Below are 25,151 nucleotides of genomic sequence, written 5' to 3'. Positions count from 1 at the left end.
GAGGGAGAAGAAGGCTAATGTGTGTCAACCACACTGACAGGTCAATGGCCTGCAGCTGTCTGTCTCCCTCTCTCCTCTCATCTCTCTTCCCGGCCGTCTCTCTCTGTGTTTCCCTCTCTGTCCCGTCTGCCTTCACAAGTCTTATGTTGCTCTTCTTTGACATCCCTCATCTACACAAACATGCACAAACACACACACGCATTGCACACTTTCCCTCCCTTCTGCGACTGCCTCGTCTCTGCAGAGTGACACATCACAACAGGATCCAGCAAGCCACGGTCCATTGGCCATCGGACCCTTCTGCCCTGCTGTCTCAACTGGGAACTGTCAACGCTACACAAAAATACATGCGAGACCTTAATATTGACTTAGCATTAAGCCTTAAAAAAAGGGAGGCTGAGACGGTTTGTTTACATCTTTCTCTTTATGTTAATGTACCATCAGTATTCAGCACAGCTGTCAAATCGTAAAAAATAATGCTGACCAACTGCCCTCATGTGATCCTGACTTATTACGATGCAGCTGACAAACTGGGCGGGTCACGTGTCAATCACTTCACTCACATTTACATTTCTGCCTGAGCAATTAAGAAACATCCCTCCTGCACCTGTCACCCATTGCCACAGTATTCCTCGATCTCAGTAGCGCTCCCAAAAGGACAAAGAGTCCCACCACAGCCGGCCCATCCTCCTCAGGACAACGGCTCTGTAGGTTGAAAATGTAAGCAGGTGATTACGATCCATATTCATGTTTCATTCTCCTGTAGCTCCCTGTAGCGGCTGCACAAGCAAATGAGGCTGTAGAGTAGGAGGTGAGGGGAACGGTGAGTTCTTACTAATGCAGTGTTACACACATGCCATGACGTAAGTGGCCTCGGTTGCATAGCTGCATTTGCAACGGAAGCTACAGAAGTAATGAAGTGATTCAAGGCCAAACCATGCTGTTTTGTTGTGAACAAGTATTATCAATTGCTTAACTCTGACCACACAGTTATGTCACTCTACCTTAACCAAGTATTTGGTCATATACGGTACATGTGTCGCAATAATGCAGCAATGGCCATGTTCTGGAAGCAGTGATAGATGTAGTTTCTAGAGACTCTGACTAGTGTTATTTGGAAGACAATCAACCTATTTAGTCGTTTAAGTGTAAGCCACGACACAAAACCTGCTCAGAAAAAGCCCAAGTAAAGTGACAAAGAGCTCAAGATCTACCTCGCCTCCAAATTCCCCACATCCCAATCCGATCACGCATCTGTAGGATGTGCCGGAACAAGTCCGATCCATGGAGGCCCTAAATCGGAACCCACAGGACTCAAAGAATTCGCTCCGATGCCCTGGAGCCAGACACCACAAGACCCTCCCGTAGGGGCCTGTGTCTATGCCTCAATGGGTCAGAGCCAAGTCAGATCCCTCACTGCGGATTATGATCAACTGCTTCCATATTTAGTGTAATCTACCATCAACCAGTGCGAAAAACACTGCTATGAAAAGTCAAATCCTTCCTTGTCACCTTGTCTGACATCACTCTAAGCAATGTTGAGCTTGCGAGGCTTTCTCTCTCCTCCGCTGCTGCCACTTCACAGGGCATTGCAGTGTGTGAGTCCTTCATATTCTCTCTCAGTAACCCACCCAGAGCTTGCTAGGCCTGCCTTCTACAATTTTTCTAACTCTCTTTTTCTTGATGTAGCGCCAGCGGAGTCGACGATACAGTGCTTTATCCATCCAACTGGCTCACTTACCGTGAATAGGCTTAAGATAGTAATCCTGTTATCGGGGAATACTACTTGGCACGGACGCAGACCCACAGACACACAGAGCCACTCACACACACACACACACACACACACACACACACACACACACATTCGCACGTACACAAACACACGCGGAAGCACACTGGATGCAACCTCGGCGGGAACATGTGGGGGAGGAAGAGAGAAATGACAGTGACAAGAGGAGCAGCAGTGCAGGTTGGTAATAACAGTTTGTGCCGGTGAACAGAGAACTGAGAGGTAATCACTCCCGCTCTGCCTTACAAACAATGGCTAAATTGAATGACTAAAACTGACAAGGTGTGGATGACATACAGTATAAGACTGAATAAACTTGTGCATGGAAATATCAATTTTAATTATCTGTCACTGGGGTAAGAGATGACGGAGGGTGGGGAGGTTGGAGGGAATACAAGAGGAAGAGACTAGAGGGAGTAATAAATATAATTTCAAGCATCTCCACTTGTCTGGAAGTCAGTGGGAATATAAGAGGAAAATGTGGGTGAATGAAAGTGGCAGGAGAGGCGACATCAGCAGCGAAACAGGAGGGGAGAGAGGCGAAGGAGCTGAAGGAATCTGAGAAAAGGCGAAAGAAGAGATGGCATGAGGCGCGAGAAGAGAGGCCGAAACAGGCGATGTCAGAATTTGCACGGAAACGGCCCGAAAGCCGCAAGACGCCTTGATAGCCACAGCCCAAGATCCAAGTAACGAAAAGGGCAGGCAACAAAAAGGCAGGCGAAGGAAAATACCAAAGCTATACAAAAACTCAAAAACGACAAAAACCCCAAAGAACAAACACAGGAACACAGGGGACACAGGAGGACCGGGGAACAGATACAGATACAGGAGCATGTAGGAAAATGTGGGTGGTAAAAGTAGAAATTTAACAGAGTTGAAAAGAAAAAGACGTTTGATTATTCGTGACAGTTATATGGCATTTTTTCTTATTTAATCTCCATTAATTAATGATCGTCTGTTTAAATGTTTAATCCATAGCCTGGGTAATTGGCAGGACTGTCTTAAGCCAGTGGCGTAACTCCATTATTGTCAATATGAAGGTGATTGATTTCACATCAATAAGCTCTCACACGGGTCGTTCATTGTAGCCGCCCGCGTCTGAACCAAACCGAGCAACAGTTGCCATCAGTCTGTTTTTCTATAAAGTCTGTTTCAGAGCGAAGCACCCTCCACCATCCCCCCGATGCAGACATCACACAGGCTCAGAGTTCAATAAAAACTGACTCGTTGATATTGAACACGCCACCCCACTCTCTAACCTTGTCATTCAATATGGATGCCTTTATCGCTCTTTCTGCCTCTGTAACATGAGACCAAGGCAGTGATGGAGTTACAGGAAGCTGGGGAATCGTCAGCATTTACCATAAAGTCAGGATCGTTAAAAAAAAAAACAAAAAAAAACATATATACGTGCAACTGAATGACTGTGTCGATGAAGTCACTGATACCGACGATGGTGATGATGATGATGATGATGATGATGATGATGATAATGAAGCTTGTTCCCGTTGCTTGTTCTTGAGAACGATGTACCCGCCTTGTGCCATGTTATAAGAAACCTTGACCATCAGAAGGATTGAGTCATTGCGGGAACGAACTGGGTCCGACGGAACCGGCAGACGTCAGAATCTTTCTCTCTGCTGAGCGGCCTGTTTGTCGACAGCCGCCAGCAGCAGTGTCAGCCGCTATCTTACACGCTCCGCCCATGTCGGATGTGTTAGTTGTAACGAGCAGTGGATCATTAGCACAAGCAAGGGACAGCACAATTTGAGCTCTTGCTGTGTCTGTGTGTGTGTGTGTGTGTGTGTGTGTGTGTGTGTAGAGCAGATGATGTCATTGCTGAATAACATGATGGAGAATGCTGACAAATGACAAATGGAGGGAGGGACAGAAAAGTCCAACTGATAAATAGCTACAGTATCTTTAAAACCATCTGTCTATCTATCTATCTATCTATCTATCTATCTATCTATCTATCTGTCTGTCTGTCTGTCTGTCTGTCTGTCTGTCTATCTTCCTTTGTCTTGCCACTATTCAATATAAAGACAATACTTCTTCCAGCACAGACATACAGACTTGTAGACATTGTCTTTATTATTTTTAGCCTCAGAGATGGGCCTGTCTGTCAAGTACAGTGTGTTACGACAGCAGCAGACACTCCAGAGACACTCAGACATACAGACACGGTAAAGTCAAGTCCAGTCATAACCCCCAGACTAATCACTAACAATACTAAGAGTTTTTTTCTTTTGTTGTTGTTGTTGTTTGTTTGTCCTCTTTTTGCTTTGCGATCTAATCTAATTTCATCTTTGATCTCTTCCACCGTCTCAAGCAGTCAAGGACGCAGATGCAAAGACTCGCAGACACGTCTGAAGTAGTTTAGCCCTGTTGCGGTTTTTCTATTTGAACTAAAGTGCGGCGTCAAATGATATGCGGGCGTGAGTGAGCTGGTAAGTGACTGCAGTGAAAAAGGTTTCCAAACACTTTCAATAAACCTGGTGCTGCGATTCTGTCTACCGTAAGACACAACTTTAAAAGTGGCGCTTTTTTATACCTACGTAAAAGTGCCAGTACCAGAACACCGAATGAACACCAAACAATGCTTTTGTGTTGCAGCACACTAAGTACACAAGATGCAGCATTGCCTTAAGATATACGTTACAGCAGATGTGCTATCTCCTCTTTTACTGAAGGAATCCCGCAAACATAATGAACGCAGTTTGCCAGCTCATCATCATTTCTCAACCCTTTCTGGTTCTTTCACTAGTGGTCAGCTTGCTGTTTTCACAGCGGAGTACTAATCACCCGCAATCGCTGGGTTATTTTCCTCCCTCGTTCTTCTGTGTTCAATTGTTCCGCACCTTATCTCCCTGTTTACATTTATACTCTCGTTTCGTAAACTTGAGCATCTGGTTGCGGGCTGAAACATCACGAGGCCTTTTTATTCATGGTGGGCGGAAGCAATTTTTTTTTTCTTGAGGTTTTAAAAGCGAGTTGTATCATCAAAGAGAGTCGAAGGTTGCCTGTCTCTTTTCCATCTTTTTTCCTCGCTGTCTGGAATCTGTAAATGATTTCCGTGTCTGACGCTGCGCGTTTTTCTCGTTTTACTCCATCACTGCATATCCCTGTCTCACCTCCTTCATCATGTCTATTTTTGTCCGCCCCGCCGCTCCGACTTCATTTTGCCAGGGAGATGAAAAATAGTTCAGTCGCATCTTCAACCCCTGCTTCCCACCTGTCCACTGACCCTCCGCCTCCTCTTTAACCTTTTTTTTCCACCCATCTTTTTCCACTCTCTTCTCTCTCTCCTCTCCATCCCTCCGCCCAGTTAGGGGTCAGGCACTGACCTTGTTTGTGTCTAGGTCGTGTTCCCACTGAGTGCCTGTGCAGCCTCGTGCTGCCACCCGATCAGCCTTGCTTTCAGCCTCACTATCGATCGCCTTCCACTCACCCCTCAAGGACGGAAATCCAAACCCATATTCCAGACCACAGCCCTCATCCTTTCCCTCCGTCCCTCCCTCCTTCCCCGCGCCTTTTCTTCCCTCAGCCTCTCCACTTTTCTCTTCTATGGCTCTCTCCACCTTTACGTCTCTTATAGAATTCATCACGCGCACACAGACACGCACACATGCCGGTCTCAAGGTTGCAATGACCAGCAGACCCATGAATAAATAATAAGGCGGTAGGAATCACTTTCAGAAAAACCATTTACTCCCCTATTGTGTTCTTGAAGAAGCCATGTGAGTGTGTGTCTCTGTGCGAGTGTGTGCCTGTGTGTGTGTGTGTGTATACCTAACAAGAAAAGCTTTGTGAGCGAGACTACAGTGCTTTGTTAACTAAAAGCCCCGCTGTCCCTGGAGTTAACTTGAGTGATGCTACAAGCACCCTCTAGGTGACCTCTAACACTAAGGTTTTATCGTGCGTTGTATCTTGTCTTTCTTCCTAAGAAGAGTCTAAAAATATTCAGAGGAATAATCAATTTGCTAACAGCATATGAGAGAATCATTGCATATCATTGCCCTGAACCCGTTTGACCCATCCATCAGAATCAGTGTTGGCACTGCATGTTTCTGCAAACCACGGATGTGTTGAAATTTTACATTTCTTTGTGTGGCAGCTTTACATTGCTTTAGTTTAAACTGTTACATATTGACAGTACGGTACTTATGGTCCAGAACCACTTTGTCAGGGTAAGGAAAAGATCATTTGTTCGTTTGATGCCACAAACACGGCTGGAAAATGTCTGGACATCTTGTCAAAAACATCCAGTGGTTTCAAGCTTGGCAGTCTATGGCTCGGCATCTTTTTCTGTTCCAGCTTTAAGGACACCGCCATACCGTCTGCCTCTCCACATGAAAGTCAGTCATGTATATATAAACGCAAACGTGCCATCACATGTATTGCAGTAAAGTCAAAATGGTTAGTATGACATGTACAAATCTAAACACAGCTGTGGTTAGCAGAAGCATCACTTCAGTATGGCAGCTCAGCTATCTGTTGCCTACAAGTCTGAATTTGAGCCAGACCCTCTGGAGGAATAAACACCTGAAGTTACCTCGGATTCTGTTCTGATCGGGGACAGTTTACCGACGAGAGGAGAGCTCAGAGATTACGTTCAAACTTTCAGGATTAAAATTTGGATTTATCTTCACTCCTGTTTATCAACCTGAGCGCAACGGCGATCAGTGGAGCTGACCTCTCTTTTCGGGTGTTTCTGCGTGGAGATGTTGGCTGCTGACTGGAGCTGGAGTGGAAATGTACTTTACTTCATGAGCATAGCGTCACAGAGGGGAGAAGGGAAACAGAATAGGGAGAAGAGAGAGTCTCTGTTGAGTACTGAATTTTCCAAGGGTTGTCCTGAATTTAACCCCGCAGACACACAATCACACCCTCAACGCTCGCTAACGTTGGCTCACAGCTAGTGGACAGGAAAGTAATCTGTCTGTTTGGGGCAGAAAAACACTGTGTGAGTAATGAAAATAAACACAAATGTTCCTGATGTCAAAAAATGCCTCAGTGTCCATGAATACGCTGATGAAAGTCTATACTTTTTAACTGATGTAGTGACAGCGACCAAAAGAAACAAGTGACTTTGAGTAAATGTGGATTTCTCTGGGTTTGAAAATTGTTGGCAACAACTGGGATCATTTGGGTACAAAACTAAACAAAATAAATAACAAAGCTGCTTTTAGACATTTCACTGCAGAATTCTGACATTGTATATCTTAGAGTACGGACCGGCTGGTTGTGTCTTTTCACAAAGATATGCACACAAAATTGACTTGTCCTGAACCAGGCAGCTCCTCCGGCTAAACTAACTGTTACTGACTTGATGTATGGCTTGTTGCAGTTGGTCTGAAGTGTTAAAGAAGATAGAGGCTACAGGGCGCCCAAAAGAAATGGAGAATCGGGCAAGGGATGGAAGGAAAAATAGGGGAGCTCGACAGGGTAAGGAATGAAGATCAGTTCGGGATAGAGAAATAAGACAAGGAGGGAACAAAGACATGTGAAGAGATTTGTGGGGAAGCACAGAAAGTGTGAGAAAGACAAAGAGAGGGAGGGGGAGAAGGAGATGGTATGAGGGAACAGGGCCGCGACGAAAAAGTGGAAGAAAGAAAGAGATGGACAAAGAAGGATGGACGGAGAGAGAAATGATTAGATTTCTCTCTCCTCTGTATGGATCAGGGGAGAGCTCCCTTTTCAATCCAATCAAGCTCAGGCAAAGGTAAACAATCAGTCTTGATAAAGGATTGGATAAATCCTCAATCAGACTCATTCTCAGTAAAGCAGCTATTTATTGGGCCGGCCTCACATGGCTAAATTGGATCCTCCTTCTGAGAGAGGTTCGGGGGGTGAGACCGAGAGAGAAAGAAAGTGGATGGGAGAGTCTACATCATCACAGTCCGAGAATATGCGGATTTAAGTCTTGCGAGCAAAATGGTCCTTGCATTAAAAAGTAATGCACAGTAGAAAAGTCTTTCCCGGTAATACAGCTTGACTGAGAATCCCCCCCACCCCCCCAAAAAAATCCACTGCCAATCAGAACTCATACATCATATTCCTCTGATCTTAAATAGACCCATCAAAATGTGGGACACGAGCGGCTCTCTCCAAACGCCAGAAACCAGAGTCAGATAAAAGATTCTGAACTGCTATGAAACAGCTTATCTGATTAATAAAATATGAAGCTCTAATGTTTTTAAAGACTCAGTGTGGTCCGCTCAGCGGCGGGCGGGTTTATCAACAAGTGTATTAAAATGTTGTCGGCGCAAATTTGTAAGCATATTGTTTCTCTGAAGGGTGAATGCGAAGAGCATTATGAGGCCGTTCACTCGAAAAAACTGGAGTACATCCATAAATAATAGCAAAGCAGCCGGAAGACTTGAGCATGTTGTGTGTCTGCAGGAACCTGCAGGCCAATACAAACCTCTCGGAGAGGAGGGGGGAAGAAAGGGAGGACGGTGTTCGCGTTTGTGAATCCACAAATACACCAAAGAACAAGACGAGTCGTTCCAAGACGGGATGAAAACCATCACAACTACGCTTTCACCATCTCCGCGAGGATGGATGTAAAAACGCTACTTTCACATGATTCGGCTGCGGTTAGTTTCGATATCCCTCTGCTCTGAAAATACCGGCCAGTCTTGCTTCAGGTAATAATCTCTCCACAGCATAGCCTTGGGTATGCCGCACAGGATTTTCGGAATGAGGGCTTTTCATGGGCACGGTACATTTGTCCAAGATCGCTGCTAATTGGCTCAAAAAATGTCAAGAACCTCCGCAACACGCTGCAGATTGAATGCACTCGCGTAGATAATAATTAAAAAATCGAGACGTGAGGCGGCCAATTATCAACACACACAGTCAGCAACATGCGATTCAAGCTCGAACTAATCACCTCATTCTGAGTTATGAATATGTGCTTTTCAGGCAGGAATGGCTGCGCGCTCCTCCGAGTCAGTGTCAGGGACTATTTTCATCTCAAGGCCCCCTGAGTCTTAATAGTTTGGGTATTCTGCGACTCTTCTGTGGCAATCAGCGATGAAAACACACCGAGAGAAGAGAACAGGCTTTTCTGAGCGTTCACTTTAGCGACCAAACTGCGTCAAGAGCAGCGACTTGCAATGGCGGACCGGCCCGCGTGCGAAGAGCAGAGAGGAGGCATGGAAAAACTGTGAGGATGGATGAAGGAGAGCTGGGGTGGCAGGGATCAGGTTATCAATACAGCCAATGGAGCGCAGTGGAAACTCTGTAAGCCCAAAGGGACCGACTGCAGAATGCTGCAGTGTGCTACTCCAGCAGAACGCACTGGGACAGAGGTCAGCACACCCGCTGTTTACTTCCACTCTATTCTACTTTATTCCTCTCACAGGCCAGGAGGACAGATGTTTGACTTAACGTCTCTGGTTATTGCGGCAGATTTCTGTTTGCTCATTTTTTTTAACGGGGGGAAGGGAGATCGGAAAAATTTTTGTCTTTGTAAATGTATCGACCCGCGGCGAGCAAAAAATGGGAGGCGGATAAAGGATGACATTAGACAAAGGTCGCGCACTCAGAGCCGCGTCGGAGCACAAAACCACTGTTCTTTGTTTGAAGTAAATCTTTACTTCTCTTTCTATAATGCAAAAACCCGCATTGAGATAATCACACACACACAAAGACACGATTATCTCGACTTTGAATCGTTCCCTCCTCCGTATCTCAGAAAGCATCACCAATTTTTCCCTCTTATCTCTTATCACTCGATCTTTCTTCGTTCCTCCGGCGCCTCTGTCGTCTGTCATCATTCGATTTTGTCCTTAATTGTCCTTACACTGTTTCATCCCGCTGTTATCATCTAATCTCCGTCCCTCCCTCCCTCTAACAAACATGAACGTAGAATATTACAGCATGTTTGAATCTATATTTACATGTGTGATTGCTGTCGGTGTTTCATTTACAGGTGTCATTTTGTCATTTAGCGGGTGTCATCAACGATCTCCCTGCTTCACATTCTAACTGTTTTAACTGATTTTCATTCGTGTTTTGTTCTTTTTTCTTCTCCTCTCTCTTTTCTTATCTTGTTGATAAATCTACATCTTTGTTAGATTCAGTTAAAAAGCAAGGAAGTAATATAAGACATTGTTGGTGGCTTTCCTTACAGCAGTTAAAGTCTGAGGGACACAACTAACTAAAATGTGCTTGACTCAATTTACAGATCAACAAGATCAAGATCAAGATTTTTTTGGAGCTTTCTCCCGCATTTCGCCTTCTTCATCAAAAAAAATTGAAATTGGCTTGGCTGTCACTTGACATCTTCTCAGATCACACCTGAGCCGGTGTTAACCGCTGGCAAAAGACCTTGAGGTGTGGTGGAAAGCTCCGAGAAAAAAAAAAAAAAAAAGGTTAGATAAGATGAGAGATGAGTTAGATTAGATGAGATGGTTTTGTCGGGTTTACTAATCCCGAGAGTGTGTTTTTCCTCTTTGTGTGACCCCTCGCTTTGTTTTTTCTATGTCCAGGCCATGATTTACAGTGACAGGCGTGCAGGATCAAAGATCAAAAACACAAGAAAACAGAAGTTTTCTTCTCACATGCAGAATACATTAAAATTAATGTCAGTATAGGATATATAATAAAAAACCCACAACCAGACTGTCATTTTTGCGCATGAACCGTACGCAAAAATGACAGTCTGGTTGTGGGTTTTTCTCATTTCAATCTGCCTGTAAACCTTTTGCTGTTCAAAAACCCCACCATTTCAGAATGCTACTGGATCTCAGATTGAATCTTTTGTCATTTGTGATGCAATTTGGAGCTGACCCTTAAACACACATTTTACTCTTCAACACTGACGATTTAATCAAGATAAGTTGTCTAAATCTCGGATCTTCTCCCCGAGGGCATCGAGCTACCGCAACCGTGTTCTGCGCCGCTGCAACGTCGTCTCATTCCTTTATCTGTTTCTTTTGTTTCTGTCTGCTTTTGTTTGTTACTGTGTGTCTACATACTCATTTTCTCCCAGAGAAGCACATGCACATGCACTCAAACACAGACAGACACACACACACACACACTCTCGCGCAACCAGTGTCTCTTTGCCAGAGGCGGCGTAAGTCTCGCTTGTGCGCACACACTTTATGCAATTTTTACATTCTGACAATGTGACCAATGTGATCATTATTCAAAATACACTCCCACCTCCGACCCACAGAACAAGTAATCACTGACGCAATTTCCTACATCTTTGAACTGCTGCAGGGGAATGAACTCGCGTTAGTGTGTGTTTTCCAGGGTGCGTTTTTTATGATTAGTATTCCATCACCGGTGAAAATAAAAGTTTTATTACAAGTTGTTTTCTGTATTTGTTTTAGGGGCACACGGCATGTAAATGCAGCGTGTATTCGTTTGTGCGTGTGTGTCTGAGGGAGAGACGGATGGATCAAACGAGAAGGAAATGACTGCCGCAGTTAGTAGTATAGACAGGTTAGGTCAACAAGTCAGGGTGTAATTAGATATCGCAGCTACGCACAAATGATTAGTCTGCAAAGAATCACATAAGCAGGCTGCCTCTTACACACACACACACACACACTCATGCACGTAGTCAATGCGCACATAAACACAAACAGAAGAAAACATGGCCTCGACACGGGCACTGTTTTATTCATGCTGACGTGATGCCAGTGGACATGCACCCGTGAGGAACACTGCTTTTCTCACCTAACACACTCCCACACAAATACACACAACCCCTCCGCAGTCATCACCGCTCATTTTAGATCAAGCTCTGCAAGCTCGCACACATACACACACACACACACGCGCACGCTCATGCAGACATGAACACACCAATGTGCGCAGAGACCCTGGTCCAAAAGGTTTGTTGGAGTTCAACCCAGGAAACCAGATGTGTCCAGTGTTGGCTGAGTCTACTGCTCTGCGTGCATGTGTGTGTCTGCTCGTGCATGTGTACTTACATACAAGCACACACCTGACCAATGTCAGGACAGCAGAATCACTCGCCATCTTCCACAAAAAAGACTCGAGACTCATTTGTTCAGACTTCACCTCGACCCCTCGTGGCATGACTCCCTCCCTCCTCATGTAAGAACATACTGTACATTCAGATGTGAGTGTATGCTTAAATGCTTTCATATGTCTTAAGAAAGCATACAGGCTGTTCTCTCTGTTTTTTTTGTTTTTTTTTTAACCAGCTAATCAGCTGCACTCCGAGCGCAGCATGTGCAACCCAGTCGGAGCTGTTGTATAATAGCATTTGTTCTTCTTCACTTGCTTCCTGCACAGCTAAAATAAAAAAGGACAGAAGGAAATCGAGTGGTGCACTGAAGTGGACGGCAAATAGTTTCATGCTGTGATTTAACATATATGGAGTTGAGTATTTATGAACCCTCCTTGTGTCTTGTACTGTACAAGTCAGCTGCGCAGTTAGCCTGAAAGTGTGAGTAGATTGTAGATAAGTGTCTTCGGGAGGGCGGAGCACATTCAGCCTACCAGCAGCTGGGTGGGAATTAATCCCTTGACCTTTAAGTCGCAAGCATATTCTCTAAATCCTGAACTACTGCCGCGCTTATTCAGCAAAACCGTTTGTGTAATGTTTGGGCCAAATAAAGTGAGTGAGTCACCGACAACGCGTAAGACTCAGGTAAAAGCCAACCACTGTTAGCGTCCAGCTGAGGACACTGACGCAGTGTGTGTTTTTAGTGGGCGCCACTGTAAGGCGAGTAGAGGCGGAGATTGCGTGACTCAGCACAAACAGAAGCACAGTGACACTGTAAACATGACTAATGGCTCACGGATGTTTCACAAAAATATACGCTAGCTGGGGGGGGGGGGTTTGTAACGGATGCTAATCATGTCCACGTCGCCTGCCGGCCTTTACTGTCACCGGCATGTTTCGCCCCATCGTGCTCATGCCAAAACAAAATGAGGTTTAAAAGGTGACGTTCAAGCATTACAACCACATCAGCAGCTTGATAACACCTTGGGCTCTGCTGTATTTTGACAGGAAAAATGAAGACAAATGAAGAGACATAAAGAGATATGAGCTTGAATCTGAGATCCAGCAAAAGTTTAGCAAAAATAGAATGTCGTAATGACAGCAGCGGGGTGTGAGCGCGGATCACGGCTCATTGATTACATTGCCGCTGAAAGAATTCAACTCTGATTGGCCGTGGGATGGAACAGTTTATTTTCAGACAAATGCATGTAGCGTACTGATCACCGAGATATTAATATTGATATAGAAAACTAGAATGTGCCGCCTCGCTAGTCATATTACACAGCCTACCTAGAGAAGACTTTCATGAAAGGTATTAAGTGTAGTACTTGGCGAAACTGAAGTTGTCTCAATGTTTGACTCCAGTGAGTAATTCCCAGTTGGGAACATGCAGTCTTCACTTCAAGACTATTTTTACAGCAGAGTACGGAGGACTGATGGAGAGCGTTGTGACATCGTGCAACAACAACCTGAGGCTCAATATCAACTTATGGCGAACTTACTGGTGCGTGTCTGCCATTGTGTAGGTTCAAGATGATTCTGATAGAACAAGAGGGAGCAACAATATTCTAAAACACGGAAGCTCCTCGCACATCCTCAGGCCGGCAGCGTTAAAGATCCGATCAATCAGCACAGTTTCATGGTGGCCAAATAATATTAGTCTCACTAATTCAGTCAAATTTCTGCTTCCCTGATTGTTGGCAGTGAATTATGACCAGAACATTTTTTTTTCCCGAACATTATGAAGTCACAGTGAAGTTGACCTTTGACCTTTTGCATATACAGTAAATTGTCACCACTTCATCGTTTAATTCTTTTGAACATTTGTGTTTATTCTTGTTATAATAAACAAGTGAATTATTTATCACAATTAGTCCAAATGGATGTTTGTGCCAAATTCAAAGAAATCCCATTAGGTGAGAAGGATGTATTATATTCACATGGATGGGATGGATGGGATGGATGGATGGATGGATGGGTGGATGGGTGGGCGGAGGGATGGATGGCCCAGGGACAGCTGGACGTAGGTCGTACTTGACTAAAGTCAGTTTGTTTTCTTTAAGGAACAGCTTTTAGAAATGTCAGCACTGTTAACCAGCCAAGCCATATTATACAATCTGGATGCTACTTGCTTGTGTAAAAACTTTGTGACAACTTTGATCTTAGCTCATTCTCCTTGGGATGTATCTGTGTGTCTCTGGGAATCAGAATAAATCTTTTCGAAAAGTCAAGACGCTGTGGCGCTGGGTTGTTTCTCACCTCTTGCTGCCCTGGAACTGGAACAACACTGGACGGACAACTCGAAAACATTATGCCTCCGGCCGTGGCTATCACTGGCGCACGGGCAGAAAAATGTGAAGGAAAAAAAGGAATTTTCGGTTCTTGTCTAACGTGGCACTCATGTTATTAAGCCGTGATACACACCCTGAACTTTTATTCCCACACACATTTTTTTCCCAGATGGCTTTTTGACTCCAGTCTGAATAAACCAAGTGTGAAATCTGACCAGATTCCCTCATCCACCCAATAATCAGTTCAACTAGTGTGTAGTGATTACAGAGTGCGGCATGTAATGTATTAATGAACTGAAGTTTCTTTGGTGTCTGTTTATGGATTGCTGACAGCTCATGTTCAGAAACACCAGAACCACTACTACCCAGTGACACTGGGCGCAAAAAGTAAAACAGTCCATCAGCAGGTGGTTCGGGAACTTACCTGTGGTCGTGGGTGCCCTTTAACAATACACTGAAGCACTAGTGTGTCTCCTTCTTTGATGGTGTAGATCCTCTCACTGATGTTATCATCCTTGACGTTGCACGCTGCGCCTGAGTGCACGATCTGGGCGTTGGCTGGAGCTGTGAGTGATCGCGTGGACACACACACGGAGAGACAAGCCACACACAAACAGAAAGAAAGAGAAACCACATCGTGTATTTAGTAACATCTTTGGAGAAGGGGAAAAAAAAAGAAAGGTCACCATCCTGTGGGTGTATGTGTAATACTAGAGCCGGTATCGATGACTCAGATGTATAAATATATCACATTACACCTGCATCTGCATGAACAAAGCCTTTTACGAAAATGCTGGAGTGTTACGTGTGTCGGTGTTTGATGAGAGATGCAGGCATTTATTGGAAAATTGAAACTCTGGTCTCCATCGGGAGGTCAAAAGGCTGAATCTTCACTGTGGGACGGTGCTTTTGTCTTATAATCACAGTATAGAGTGTGCAGTAACAAAAGTATTGCGAGTAAAGTGTATGTCGCAAAGTACAATATGGGCTTATTGGAAAGTTGGTTGCAAATTAATGTCAGATTGCATGATATCAGTGTTGAGGCAGGTTGGATGGTAAATCACAGCAGAGAGACAGAAAGAAAAATGGATGCAAGAGGAGATGTTTAGCTAACAATTGAACAGCAAGTTAGAATCATTTTCAGTGCTCATCACAACTTCCCAGGGTGGAAGTGACATCTTCAAATTGCTTCTAATCTGCATCAAATCCCTACATTTAAGCAACTGGAGAGTATTGACATTTTTGTTTGAAAAATCACTGAACATTGAATTGATTGGCACAACAGCTGGCAATTACTTTTCTTTCGATGGACTTATCGAGCCAAGTAGTTTTCTTGCCTCAATCTATCCAAACGACAAGCGTATGATGGTCTGGTGTGCTTGTTGCTGGTACACTACAACAGTCAGAACGGTGATATACATTTTTTGGGGAGTGTCTGGCAGTCAGACCTATTCAGCCGTTCAGGTCGTAACATGTTGAAATCGATGGTTGGTGGAGTTTGGCGATCGGGTCTGACAGTGTGATTTCAGACCACTGCGATTAATTGAAGAGTTCACCTCCTTTGTCTCACAACTCTCAAGTCTCACCTACGATAGATCAAATTCGACAGCATTTTAAAGATGCTTGTCGGTGACTTCAGAAGATTTACAGAAAGAGAACGCCAGGTCACAGATCAAAAGCTGCAGAAATAATGGATGACAGATGCGGGACGGGAGAGTGGTCCGCAGATGGCGTGCAGTGGAGGCAACTACAAAATCTGAGTCTGCACGGCGCTGACCCACGAGGAGGGCCAGCTTGCGTGTGACCAGCCTCAGATGGCTTCACCTCGCATATGATGAGGGGAGACAGGAGGGAGGAGGGGAGAGACGGAGACAGAGTGAGAGAAGCAGCGGGTGAGGAGGAGAAAGGCCAGAGAGGAGTGTGAAACCCCAGGGAGAGACGTGGGGGACGGGGGAGCACAATGATGTGATTAGCATCGATTCACAGGGAGAACAAATTTTCACTGCGCTCTACAACTGTTATCACTAAGCAGACAGGAAGGAAGTGGGCGGCCTGTTCACCTCAGACTCCAACTCGACCAGACACAACGTGGAGCGCGATTCTCCAGCCAGAAATCAAGTTCAAAAAAATAGAGGGCTCCGAATCTGTCGCCGCATGTTCTCTGTTTTGCAACTAGCTTAAGGTGCTGGGACACGGCGAGTGTGCCTGTCCACTCACATTTGTGACTTTCAGTGACGTTTCTCCTTTAGAAGAGGAGGTTTGTTTTGTTTTTTTTTCTTTTTTGTTCTCTTTCAAAAAAGCAGTCAGGATAGAACAGACGGGAGAAAAAAATAACGATTGTAGAGCAGATTCAGTCCCAGTTGCAAAAAAACTTGAGTCATCGTCTTCGGCTGTGCTCCTAGGCCAAGCGGGTAAATGCACAAACACCCGTACTCTTAAAATAGTAGAGCGTAGCATTTTCATAACAGCATACGTGCATCTGCAACTGCAATCGACAACAGAGAGCAGTCGATATTTCTCCTCATGCATCGCGCTTTTGTTCTCATTTCCCGAAAGCAGATGTGGCGGGGAAGAAACGAGAGAGCAAGAATGTTTGTGTGTATTATATTCACATGCCGTATTTGTGCGTTTGACCTAGTTGGTTCCGGTTCCAGACTGTACCGTGGAAATATGCGTGTGAATGCCTGCTTGAATATAAGACTTGCTCATCAAGCAGGGAGTCAATCATTCCCTCCGTCAGTATTTCCATTGTTCTTCCAAGACCTCATTAACATACCACAGCTTCTCCAACGTATTGTATGTATGCATCCAAACACACGCACTCCAAAATCTGTATCTCAAAACATGCATCTATGCGCATATGTAGCTACACACACACACACACACACACAGTATGCTGCATTACTCTTTCAGCAGCTCTAAATTCAAACAGGATGCTTGTTACGTTCACGGCCTCTTGCTCTGTCGACGTTCCCTATCCTTCGCCTTAACCTCGGCGCCGTGTTTGCTGTGCGTGCTGTCTGACTTAAAGGAGGCAAAAGTTCAGGACCACAAACTGCGCCCAAAACACGTTCAAAATGTAGCTTTTAAAAGTTTCTCTTGGAGAAACAGAAACTGGGAAGGCATGATTTAGTTTTGGGCGTTTTACAAAATAAGCAGCATTTATCTATCATTAGTCTTCATCTGCTGGACACTGAGCAGAGCCAGCGGTGCAAGCTGGGGGTTAACTGCTTTGCTCAAGGGCACATTGATAGCAGCTGCAGTGGGATGTCAGATCATGTCTTATTTATGTTCCCCTACCTTCAGAATCTCTCAGTTAGCTTACTTTTGACCAATGATCTTCCACTAACAAGCAAACTGTAACCTCTAGGCAACAGCTTCCCCGGTGCACATCTCTGCAAATGAAAACCTGTGAACCATGAGGGCACGTGGATTAAAAAAACGCTATGTGGGGTGACGGAGCTGGCTTCCAGAGGTGTGCTCCGCTAACTCAGAAAGACGTAGAGCTGATATAAATGGTGAATAATTGTCTCCTTACAGCTTATTGGTGTGTCGGCATTAGTTTGCCTCTCCGGAGAGGGAGGGAGGTCGGACAGAGCGGCTCCTCTGTCTGCTCTCGCCTCCGGCAGCTTGGCTGCTTCAACTGTCTGATCGACTAGAGAAAGGGAGGCTGAGCGAGAGGAGGAGGAAGTAAAGGCAAGAGGGAGAGGAGGAAGAGAGGGAGGCAGGAGAGGGAGAGGGAGAGAGGATGAGCAAAAAATAAAAAAGGGGGAAAAAAAATATAGAAATAGAATAGAAGATGAAATAAATGGAAGAAGACAAAGAACAGATAGGGAAGCAAAAAGCGAAGTGGAGACGAGCAGTGGAGGCAAAGAGAGACGAATGAGCGTGAGGAGAGGAAGAAGGGATGGAGAGATGAAGTCGTGTAACCGGGGATTTTGATAAGGCAATTGAAAAGAGATCAATGGGGAAGAGGTGCTTATGGCGTGAGGAAAAGACTGGAGAGTGGAAGTGGATAATCAAGAGACAGAGGCAGAAGTAGGCAAATGTGGTCGGGCGAAAGAGGAGCGTCTGACAGCCAGGCCGGAGGGAGGAGAGGCCGAATGGGTGGAGGCTCCTCAACACGGCGATGCAATCACGAGTAAAACAAAGGGATGATGCAAACAAAGCCAGAGGGCTAAACCTGTTGCACTGCAGAGAGGTTCACTCTCTCCTCTGGTCTCACAGACGTACCAAGAGATCACACCATCCGAGGAAAAACAAGCTGGACAGTTTACGCAGACGTCCAACTAGAAAACAGATATCTATCCTGCTGATGTTTCACTTCTTCATCTTTGTTTACTGTTATACATTTATATATATATATATATATATCATACATTTACATCAATAATCTTTCCTAGTTAAAGAGAGGTGTTGCGTTCCAATGTGTACACTATGTACACATAGCATCAACTGCTTTGTTGCTTGGCAACACAAAGGAGCATCTTAGATTACTTTTCACACTTTCACACAAACTAATCCGAGAAAGGAATGAAATTAGTACAGGATAAAACTTTCGAAATCATGCCAAAGGCTGTAGCAGTGAGACAAAAAAAGGACAAAAAAAAACATGGGAAGAAGTTATTAACACAAGTATTTGCACGGCGCTGTGTCCCGTTCAGAGGCGCATCAATTCGGTTAGTGTGGAAGGCGATCATCAGTCATACAGAGCTGCTGTTTTGACAGGAATCCATCTGACGCTGATGATTCATCGATCACGGCTGTTCCGCGGGATGCTGATTGAATGTGTTGTCCGTGCATTATTGGAAACTTTCTGAGACATTCAATGCGCATTAGTTGTAAGTGAAACATAACTATCGGCAAATGCCTCGTCTGATTAATTGATTCGTCACCGCCTGCCATGTTTGTTTTTGTTGAGAGGACAGGACATCTCTCACTAAAACTAATGATGAGACAGGAGAGCTGGTGTCAAACCGCAGTGACAGCTTGACGGAGTGCTGAGCAGCGTGTGTGTGAGTGTGAGTGTGTGTGTGTGTGTGTGTGTGTGCCATTGAAATGTGAGCATACACACATGCATATGTCAATGTCTGTGTGTGTGTGTGTGTGTGTGTGTGTGTGTGTGTGTGTGTGTGTGTGTGTATGTATGTGTGATTCTGTGTATGTTATACTGTATCTTGCCAGAGGAATCCCGCAGAAGGTCATGAATCCTGTCGAACACGAAGTCACGCAGAGCATGATTGATATGCGTAGTTACTGCTCATGCATGTCGATAAGCTCTGTCTCAATTCACTTCATTCACAAGAGACCATTTAGATGCTTTGCCCCCCCCCCACCTGCCCGCCCGCCAAGAGTTCAGGAAAGGAAAAGAAAAGGAAAGGAAGAAAGGAAAGGGAAGGGAAGAAGGAGATAAGAGTAGTGGAGAGTGGGTCCCTGGGAGAAAAGTCACAGACGTTATCGATTAACTGCAATAGAGGGAAGTGTTCATCTGACCTAAAGAAACACTAATCTCTCTCCCTCACACACACACACACACACACACACACACACACAAACAAACGGCCTTATGAAAGCAGTATTTTTTATCAGGATTCCTCACTGCAGACAGGATAGAGAGAGATCAAATGGTTGATGTCATGACCCCGTCCTTTTCATTTTGGCTCGATTGGAGCTCTAGATATCAAAACGGGTCCGGGACATTGATTTAGCTTTTGACCTGAGCGTTAAATGGCCGTTATAAATGAAAGGACTAACCTTCAGTAACCTCTTCGGTGCTTTCAATCGGCTTTAAATTGCTGTTTCCCTGCTTACTCACTCATAAATGAAATAATAATAAAAGATTAAATAAAAAATTCTGGCTTAACTTTTTTAACTCCAGTAATTATTTTAACTGTAAATCCTTAGATGAGTCCAGAGTATTTTCATGAAGTTACTTTAAAGTTACACGAAAGTTTCTAAACAGATACAGCCTCCCGGGTTGCATCTTACAGATAATCGTGAATTTAATTGGTGCTGAATTTAGTGCATCTTTCCAAACCCAGACTCTGCCTGCATAAACACCAGAAAGCTGAATTTTCCATCGTCTGACTTGATCGGATCTACTGCATTCAGTCTCCCCTTGTCTCCTTTTGTTCCTCAAGTAAAAATCTAATATTACTTGTTTGTATTTTCATTCACATTCTAACACTGAAGACAGGTCGCTTACCTTGACAATAAATCAATACGGATATTCAAACACAAGAACATTTTGTTCCAGGGTGTCATGACTTCAGCTGATAAAAATTGCGTTTTTGCTCCCATGAAGTTTGGAAATATGCTCATTTTGGACTGAAAGAGTCAATTTGTCATATTTTGTGCGGAATTTTTGTGTGATTATGAGAAATAAAGATTCAATATTTTTTTGAATTTGCTTGACCGTTATTACTGGACTGGTTACTAAGATTTAGATCATGGAGGCAGAATGTGTGGCTAAGAGGCCACATTGCCTCACTTGGGTCACAGCAGTCCAGTAAACGGTGATGTAAGGAACACGATACCTGCACTCGCCGTGGTGGCTCCAGGTGGCCAGTTAGCTCAGGCTTACATACTGCATCTATGAGGTGGAAAAATGGACTCTGTGTTTTAGTGTTTTTCTGATGACACGGCACGTTTATAACAAAAGCTAAAATTACATGAGTTAACAGACAGTGTGCCGATTCTACTTCAGTGTGTAGCTGATGCTTGCTAACCCAGCTGTGGTCCCAGAATGGACTTTTGTACAGTGCTTAACTTTTTTTTTTTTTTTACCAGAGTAGATATCCAAATCCTACCAAGCCATATCATCCATATTATTGTTCATAAAATGTCTGCATTTGTCTTTTTGCAGCTGTTGCTGTCTGTAAGCTGGAGCAGAGAGAGGCACCAAGAAGAGGCTATCGTGCATAAAGTCACATCCTCTGTGCTGTCGTGGAAAAAATTAGTTTTGAGTTCATTACTAAGAAATCCACAGTCCTGAAGCATTAAACAACTTGAACAGGCAATCGGGAGAGACGGGGAAGGTCCAACTTTCTACAATCCACTAACATATAATAATAAAATTAATACATGTAAATTGCTTTAAACGTCTATATTAAAATGTTACTTTGAATGTGTCGTATATGCTGAATTTACTTATTATGCGAAAAAAATTAAGGAAGTGAAAAAACACAGTAGTGTGAACTCAACACACACTCGGACCCCAGTCGTCACGTCGCTGAGGCGAGCTTAATGCAGAGTGCAAATAGTAGAAAACACAGTGAGAGAGAAACAGCGATAAAACAGATAGAGCACATATTTAGTTTATCAAATAATGGATCTCTAAATGTCCAGCAACTCAGTGTGTGTTCTCTCTCTCCTTGTGTGCACTCACGCATATGCACGTCTCTGAGCACCTCTGCGCCCGCCGTGTTTTTTTCGATATGGATGATAAGAGTGTATCCCACAGCCAACAGCACTGACTACATCCGAAGCCAGACAACAAGAGCCTTAATTCATTTGTTTTATCCACACCAATGGAAGGCTTTTCTAGGATCAGGAAGTCACCGTGTCGGGGGTGTGTTTGATGGTGTGTGATACGTGCTGCAATGCCTATATGTGTGTGTGTGTGTGTGTGTGTGTGTGTGTGTGTGTGTGTCTCCACACCTGTGTTTGTCAGTGAGCAACTGTGTGTTTTCCACCACAATCACTGTGAGAGGAGAAAGAGATTGTGTGATCAACAAAAGTGTCAGATGACAGCAGAAGCTAATAAAGGGGGATCATTGGAGAGCAGAGGGGTGGATTGGAAGGGCAGAGAGGTGGGGGAGACAAAAAAAAAACTGTAATGGAAAGTGAGAGAGAGGAGAGGGAGAGGAGAGAGAGAGGAGCAGCAGTTTTCTTGCAGCACTGCAGGCTTCACATCCAAGGACAGTGAATCTTCTCTTTGAAATATTGTTCAATATAGATTATTGGCAGGCGCGGTGCATGCAATCCTTGAGGAGGGAGTGAAGACGAAATTTCAAAAGATCTCTACTTTGTGCAGCCAGCTTCTCTGGACATAACCAAGCTTCTTTTAACATCAATATGAGAATTTTTTTATTTATTTATTTTTTTGTCTGTTTCTTTAAAAACTTTTTTCACCATATGTTCCCTTAGAACCGTCCAGCGCTTCACTCTGATCCTATAAATTTAAGCTCCAAAAGCTATTTGTTAAGTTCAAATCCGGACAAATGATTAAAATCCATCTTCAGTGGTGAAGAGAAAGGTAAGGTCCCAATCAAGCCTGTGATTTTACAAAATCAATCAACTTCAATATACGTGGATGATATGACAATTGAAATGTGGACGGGGAGAGAAAAGTCGACAACGCAAAGGTGGCAGATTGCGTGTTGCATCTGCTGTGAGGAGGACTCAAGTGATGTGAAGTGATCTGGGGTTTGTAGAGCGCGGTCAAACATGACTCGTACTCCTCCGCGAGAGCGTGTTTGCCACACTTGAGCTTTCCCCAGGATGAAAAGATAACGAGAGAGGAGAGAGAGAGGCAGAGTTCCGACAAAGAGATGAAAACCACTTAGATCTTTGGCACAGATGGACAGAGGGGAGAGCCATAAGAGAGCAAGGAGCGAAGTGGGGCGGTATAAAGAAAAATGTATGACTGGCATTCTCTTTGTGACAGCTCCATTCACAAAGTCGGTCGCATCCCATACGCGTCGTGTTGAAACCGACAGGAGGGAAGAGAAAACGTAGCCAGTTCATTTTAACACCAGCCGACAGAGTTTACAAGTTGATATTTGCCTCCTCTGCAGACAGTATCATTTATGGGATATCAGCTTATCTTGACCTAGTGGGCCATAGAGGATGAAAAAGAATCAGATATAACTTTCTTTGGATGTCGATGAATCATTAGAAGGGGCTAGCTCTGGCGTTTCATAGGCCTTTGGTTCCGCCGGTAGATTTCCACTATTTCCCACTATGTCTATAATGTTGGCAACCTGTCTGCAACATTATTCACCTTGTTAAACTCCAAGTGGTTGCAGTACAAGCAGTTTGAATAGCATAATAATGACAAAATGGTTATATCATAATGTGACCGTGAACTCCTGGAGTGTAGGGCTAAGTACGCGACTAAGTGTTTTTCACTTATCATAACATGCGACTCTCGGTTTCAACTATTTGATTTAATGCTTGGTGTCTAAAATATGAAACTACAGAAAAGAATGACTGATATTTCAGACATTGTTCTGAAAATTGTCTAGCTATTTGAGCAGCACCGCTCTTGGAATGGAAATGCTTAGATGTTTGTCAGTCAGCTGATCCACCGCTTTGCTCGAGAAAAAGGAAATGTTTCTATCAAATGAACTGTAACTATAACTACAGTAACTAATAAAGGGATTAGCCTAACTTAAATTCAGTGTGGATGGTAGCCTATTTTTTGGGTCCTAGGTTAGCTTTAATGATAGAGAGATAGATAGATAGATACTTTATTGATCCCGGAGGAAATTCAAGTCTTTACAACAGAAAGGCTGCATCTGCATATTGTTATTTTTTTCCAGTTAGCACGTTAGCATGCTTACAATGCTTTACTAAGAAGAAATTAACATCAACATGTTGGCATTGTTACTGTGAACTTGTTAGAGTAGCATGCCAGTGTTAGCATGTAGCTGTGCCTGCAGCCTCACAAAGCTGCTAGCATAGCATGTATGTTCTTGGTTTTGTTGCATGATAAATTACTTCATGCATCAGTTAATTACGTTAAATAATAGTTGCTGGCTGACCAATTAATCAGCTTATCATCTCAGCACTTGCAAAATGAAAAGTCATGTAAGTGAACAAATTGTAAAATGTTCCCTTTTCACAGTTCGGCCTTGCGTGAAAGAAACAACATCCTCGAATCACCTCCATTTTTTTAACTTGAACAATGCATCAGCATGTAGTTAGAGTTACAACAGCACATACTGATGTCCTGATTAAAGTTGAAAGTGTTCAGATAAAGTCGCACACACACACACACACACACACACACACACACACACAAACACACACACAGCCACCCACACAAACAAACACACATCCTCCAAGTGGAGGCTGGTGCTGCTAAAAACAACATCTCCTTTGCGCCCGAAGGTCAGTAAACACATCATGGCACCTCGCAGATTCCTTGAACTAATTAAGTACAGACTCACCACCATCACAAGTCTGATGTTCTAAGTTTGGCTGATTACAAAAAAAAAAACAGCACCGCTGCATGATTTTTCTTTCTGGTCATTTTAAACAGTGCGATGAGGATCACGATGCCCTTAAATCATATCAGACCGTTCTTATGGACACACATACATGTCTTACCTCCAGCTACAACCCCACTGCTGGGGATTTTCACAACTTATCATCATTCAGATCTTTTAATAGGCTCAGGCTGAGCTTAATTGGGCACCCCTGTGAGCAGACCATGAACTCCTGCTATCTACGGTTTAAGCTCATCCCTTGACAGATGTCGCAGGTTATCTACCTCTCTGTGCCTACTGCCCTGTTACTCCATTGTATACTCTCCATTCTGTTTAATATCATTAAGAAACTAAATCGTCTTAGAGGACAGGAGAGGGAAGAGGAGATGAGACGCAAGGCACCCTCATGCCTTTTTGTAGAAGTGTAAGTGATGTTTGAGATTTGCACTTCACACTTCCTACACCATAATTCCCACTAAACCTCTGGGTCTCTCAGAGCAACATAAGCATCTGTTAAAGCAAAAAAGAAAAAAAAAAATACAATGAGAGCTACGCAAAAAGAGAGAGAGAAACAAGCAGAGGAGAGTAACAGCTGGCGAGGCTTAGAAACTGCAGCAAAGGTTTGGCTTCTTTTATCCTGTGTGTGCGTGTGTGTTAGTGTGTGGTTCTCAGTCCTTTTTTTTTTCCTTTTGTGCAGCATATGCCACACAAATCACCTTAGGTGTAACATATGGTTATTCTAGTTGATGGAGCTTTTCTGGAGCAGGACGGGCACGATGAGGAGAGACAAGTAAAAAGTCTCCCTGCCCTGTGGTTTCTGCGATTACGCTGTGATGGAGGGGAGAGTAGAGATA

At 44.0% G+C, this 25,151-nt stretch overlaps 1 protein-coding gene across 2 annotated transcripts in view; it reads right to left on the bottom strand.

Annotated features, from left to right (window-relative positions):
• LOC119018622 (MAM domain-containing glycosylphosphatidylinositol anchor protein 1) overlaps positions 1-25,151 on the bottom strand; it is a 211,433-nt gene that overhangs the window by 119,057 nt on the left and 67,225 nt on the right. For both annotated transcript variants that reach the window (XM_037096435.1, XM_037096436.1), the window contains one exon: positions 14,508-14,647. In XM_037096435.1, coding sequence (XP_036952330.1) covers positions 14,508-14,647 — 140 coding nt within the window. The remainder of the gene's footprint in view (positions 1-14,507; positions 14,648-25,151) is intronic.

This window comes from Acanthopagrus latus, chromosome 4 (genome assembly GCF_904848185.1).
Source record: "Acanthopagrus latus isolate v.2019 chromosome 4, fAcaLat1.1, whole genome shotgun sequence".
In the NCBI taxonomy this organism is placed as follows: Eukaryota; Metazoa; Chordata; class Actinopteri; order Spariformes; family Sparidae; genus Acanthopagrus; species Acanthopagrus latus.
The sequence above is the reverse complement of the archived record's forward strand: the minus strand, read 5'-3'. Positions and strand labels throughout refer to the sequence as shown.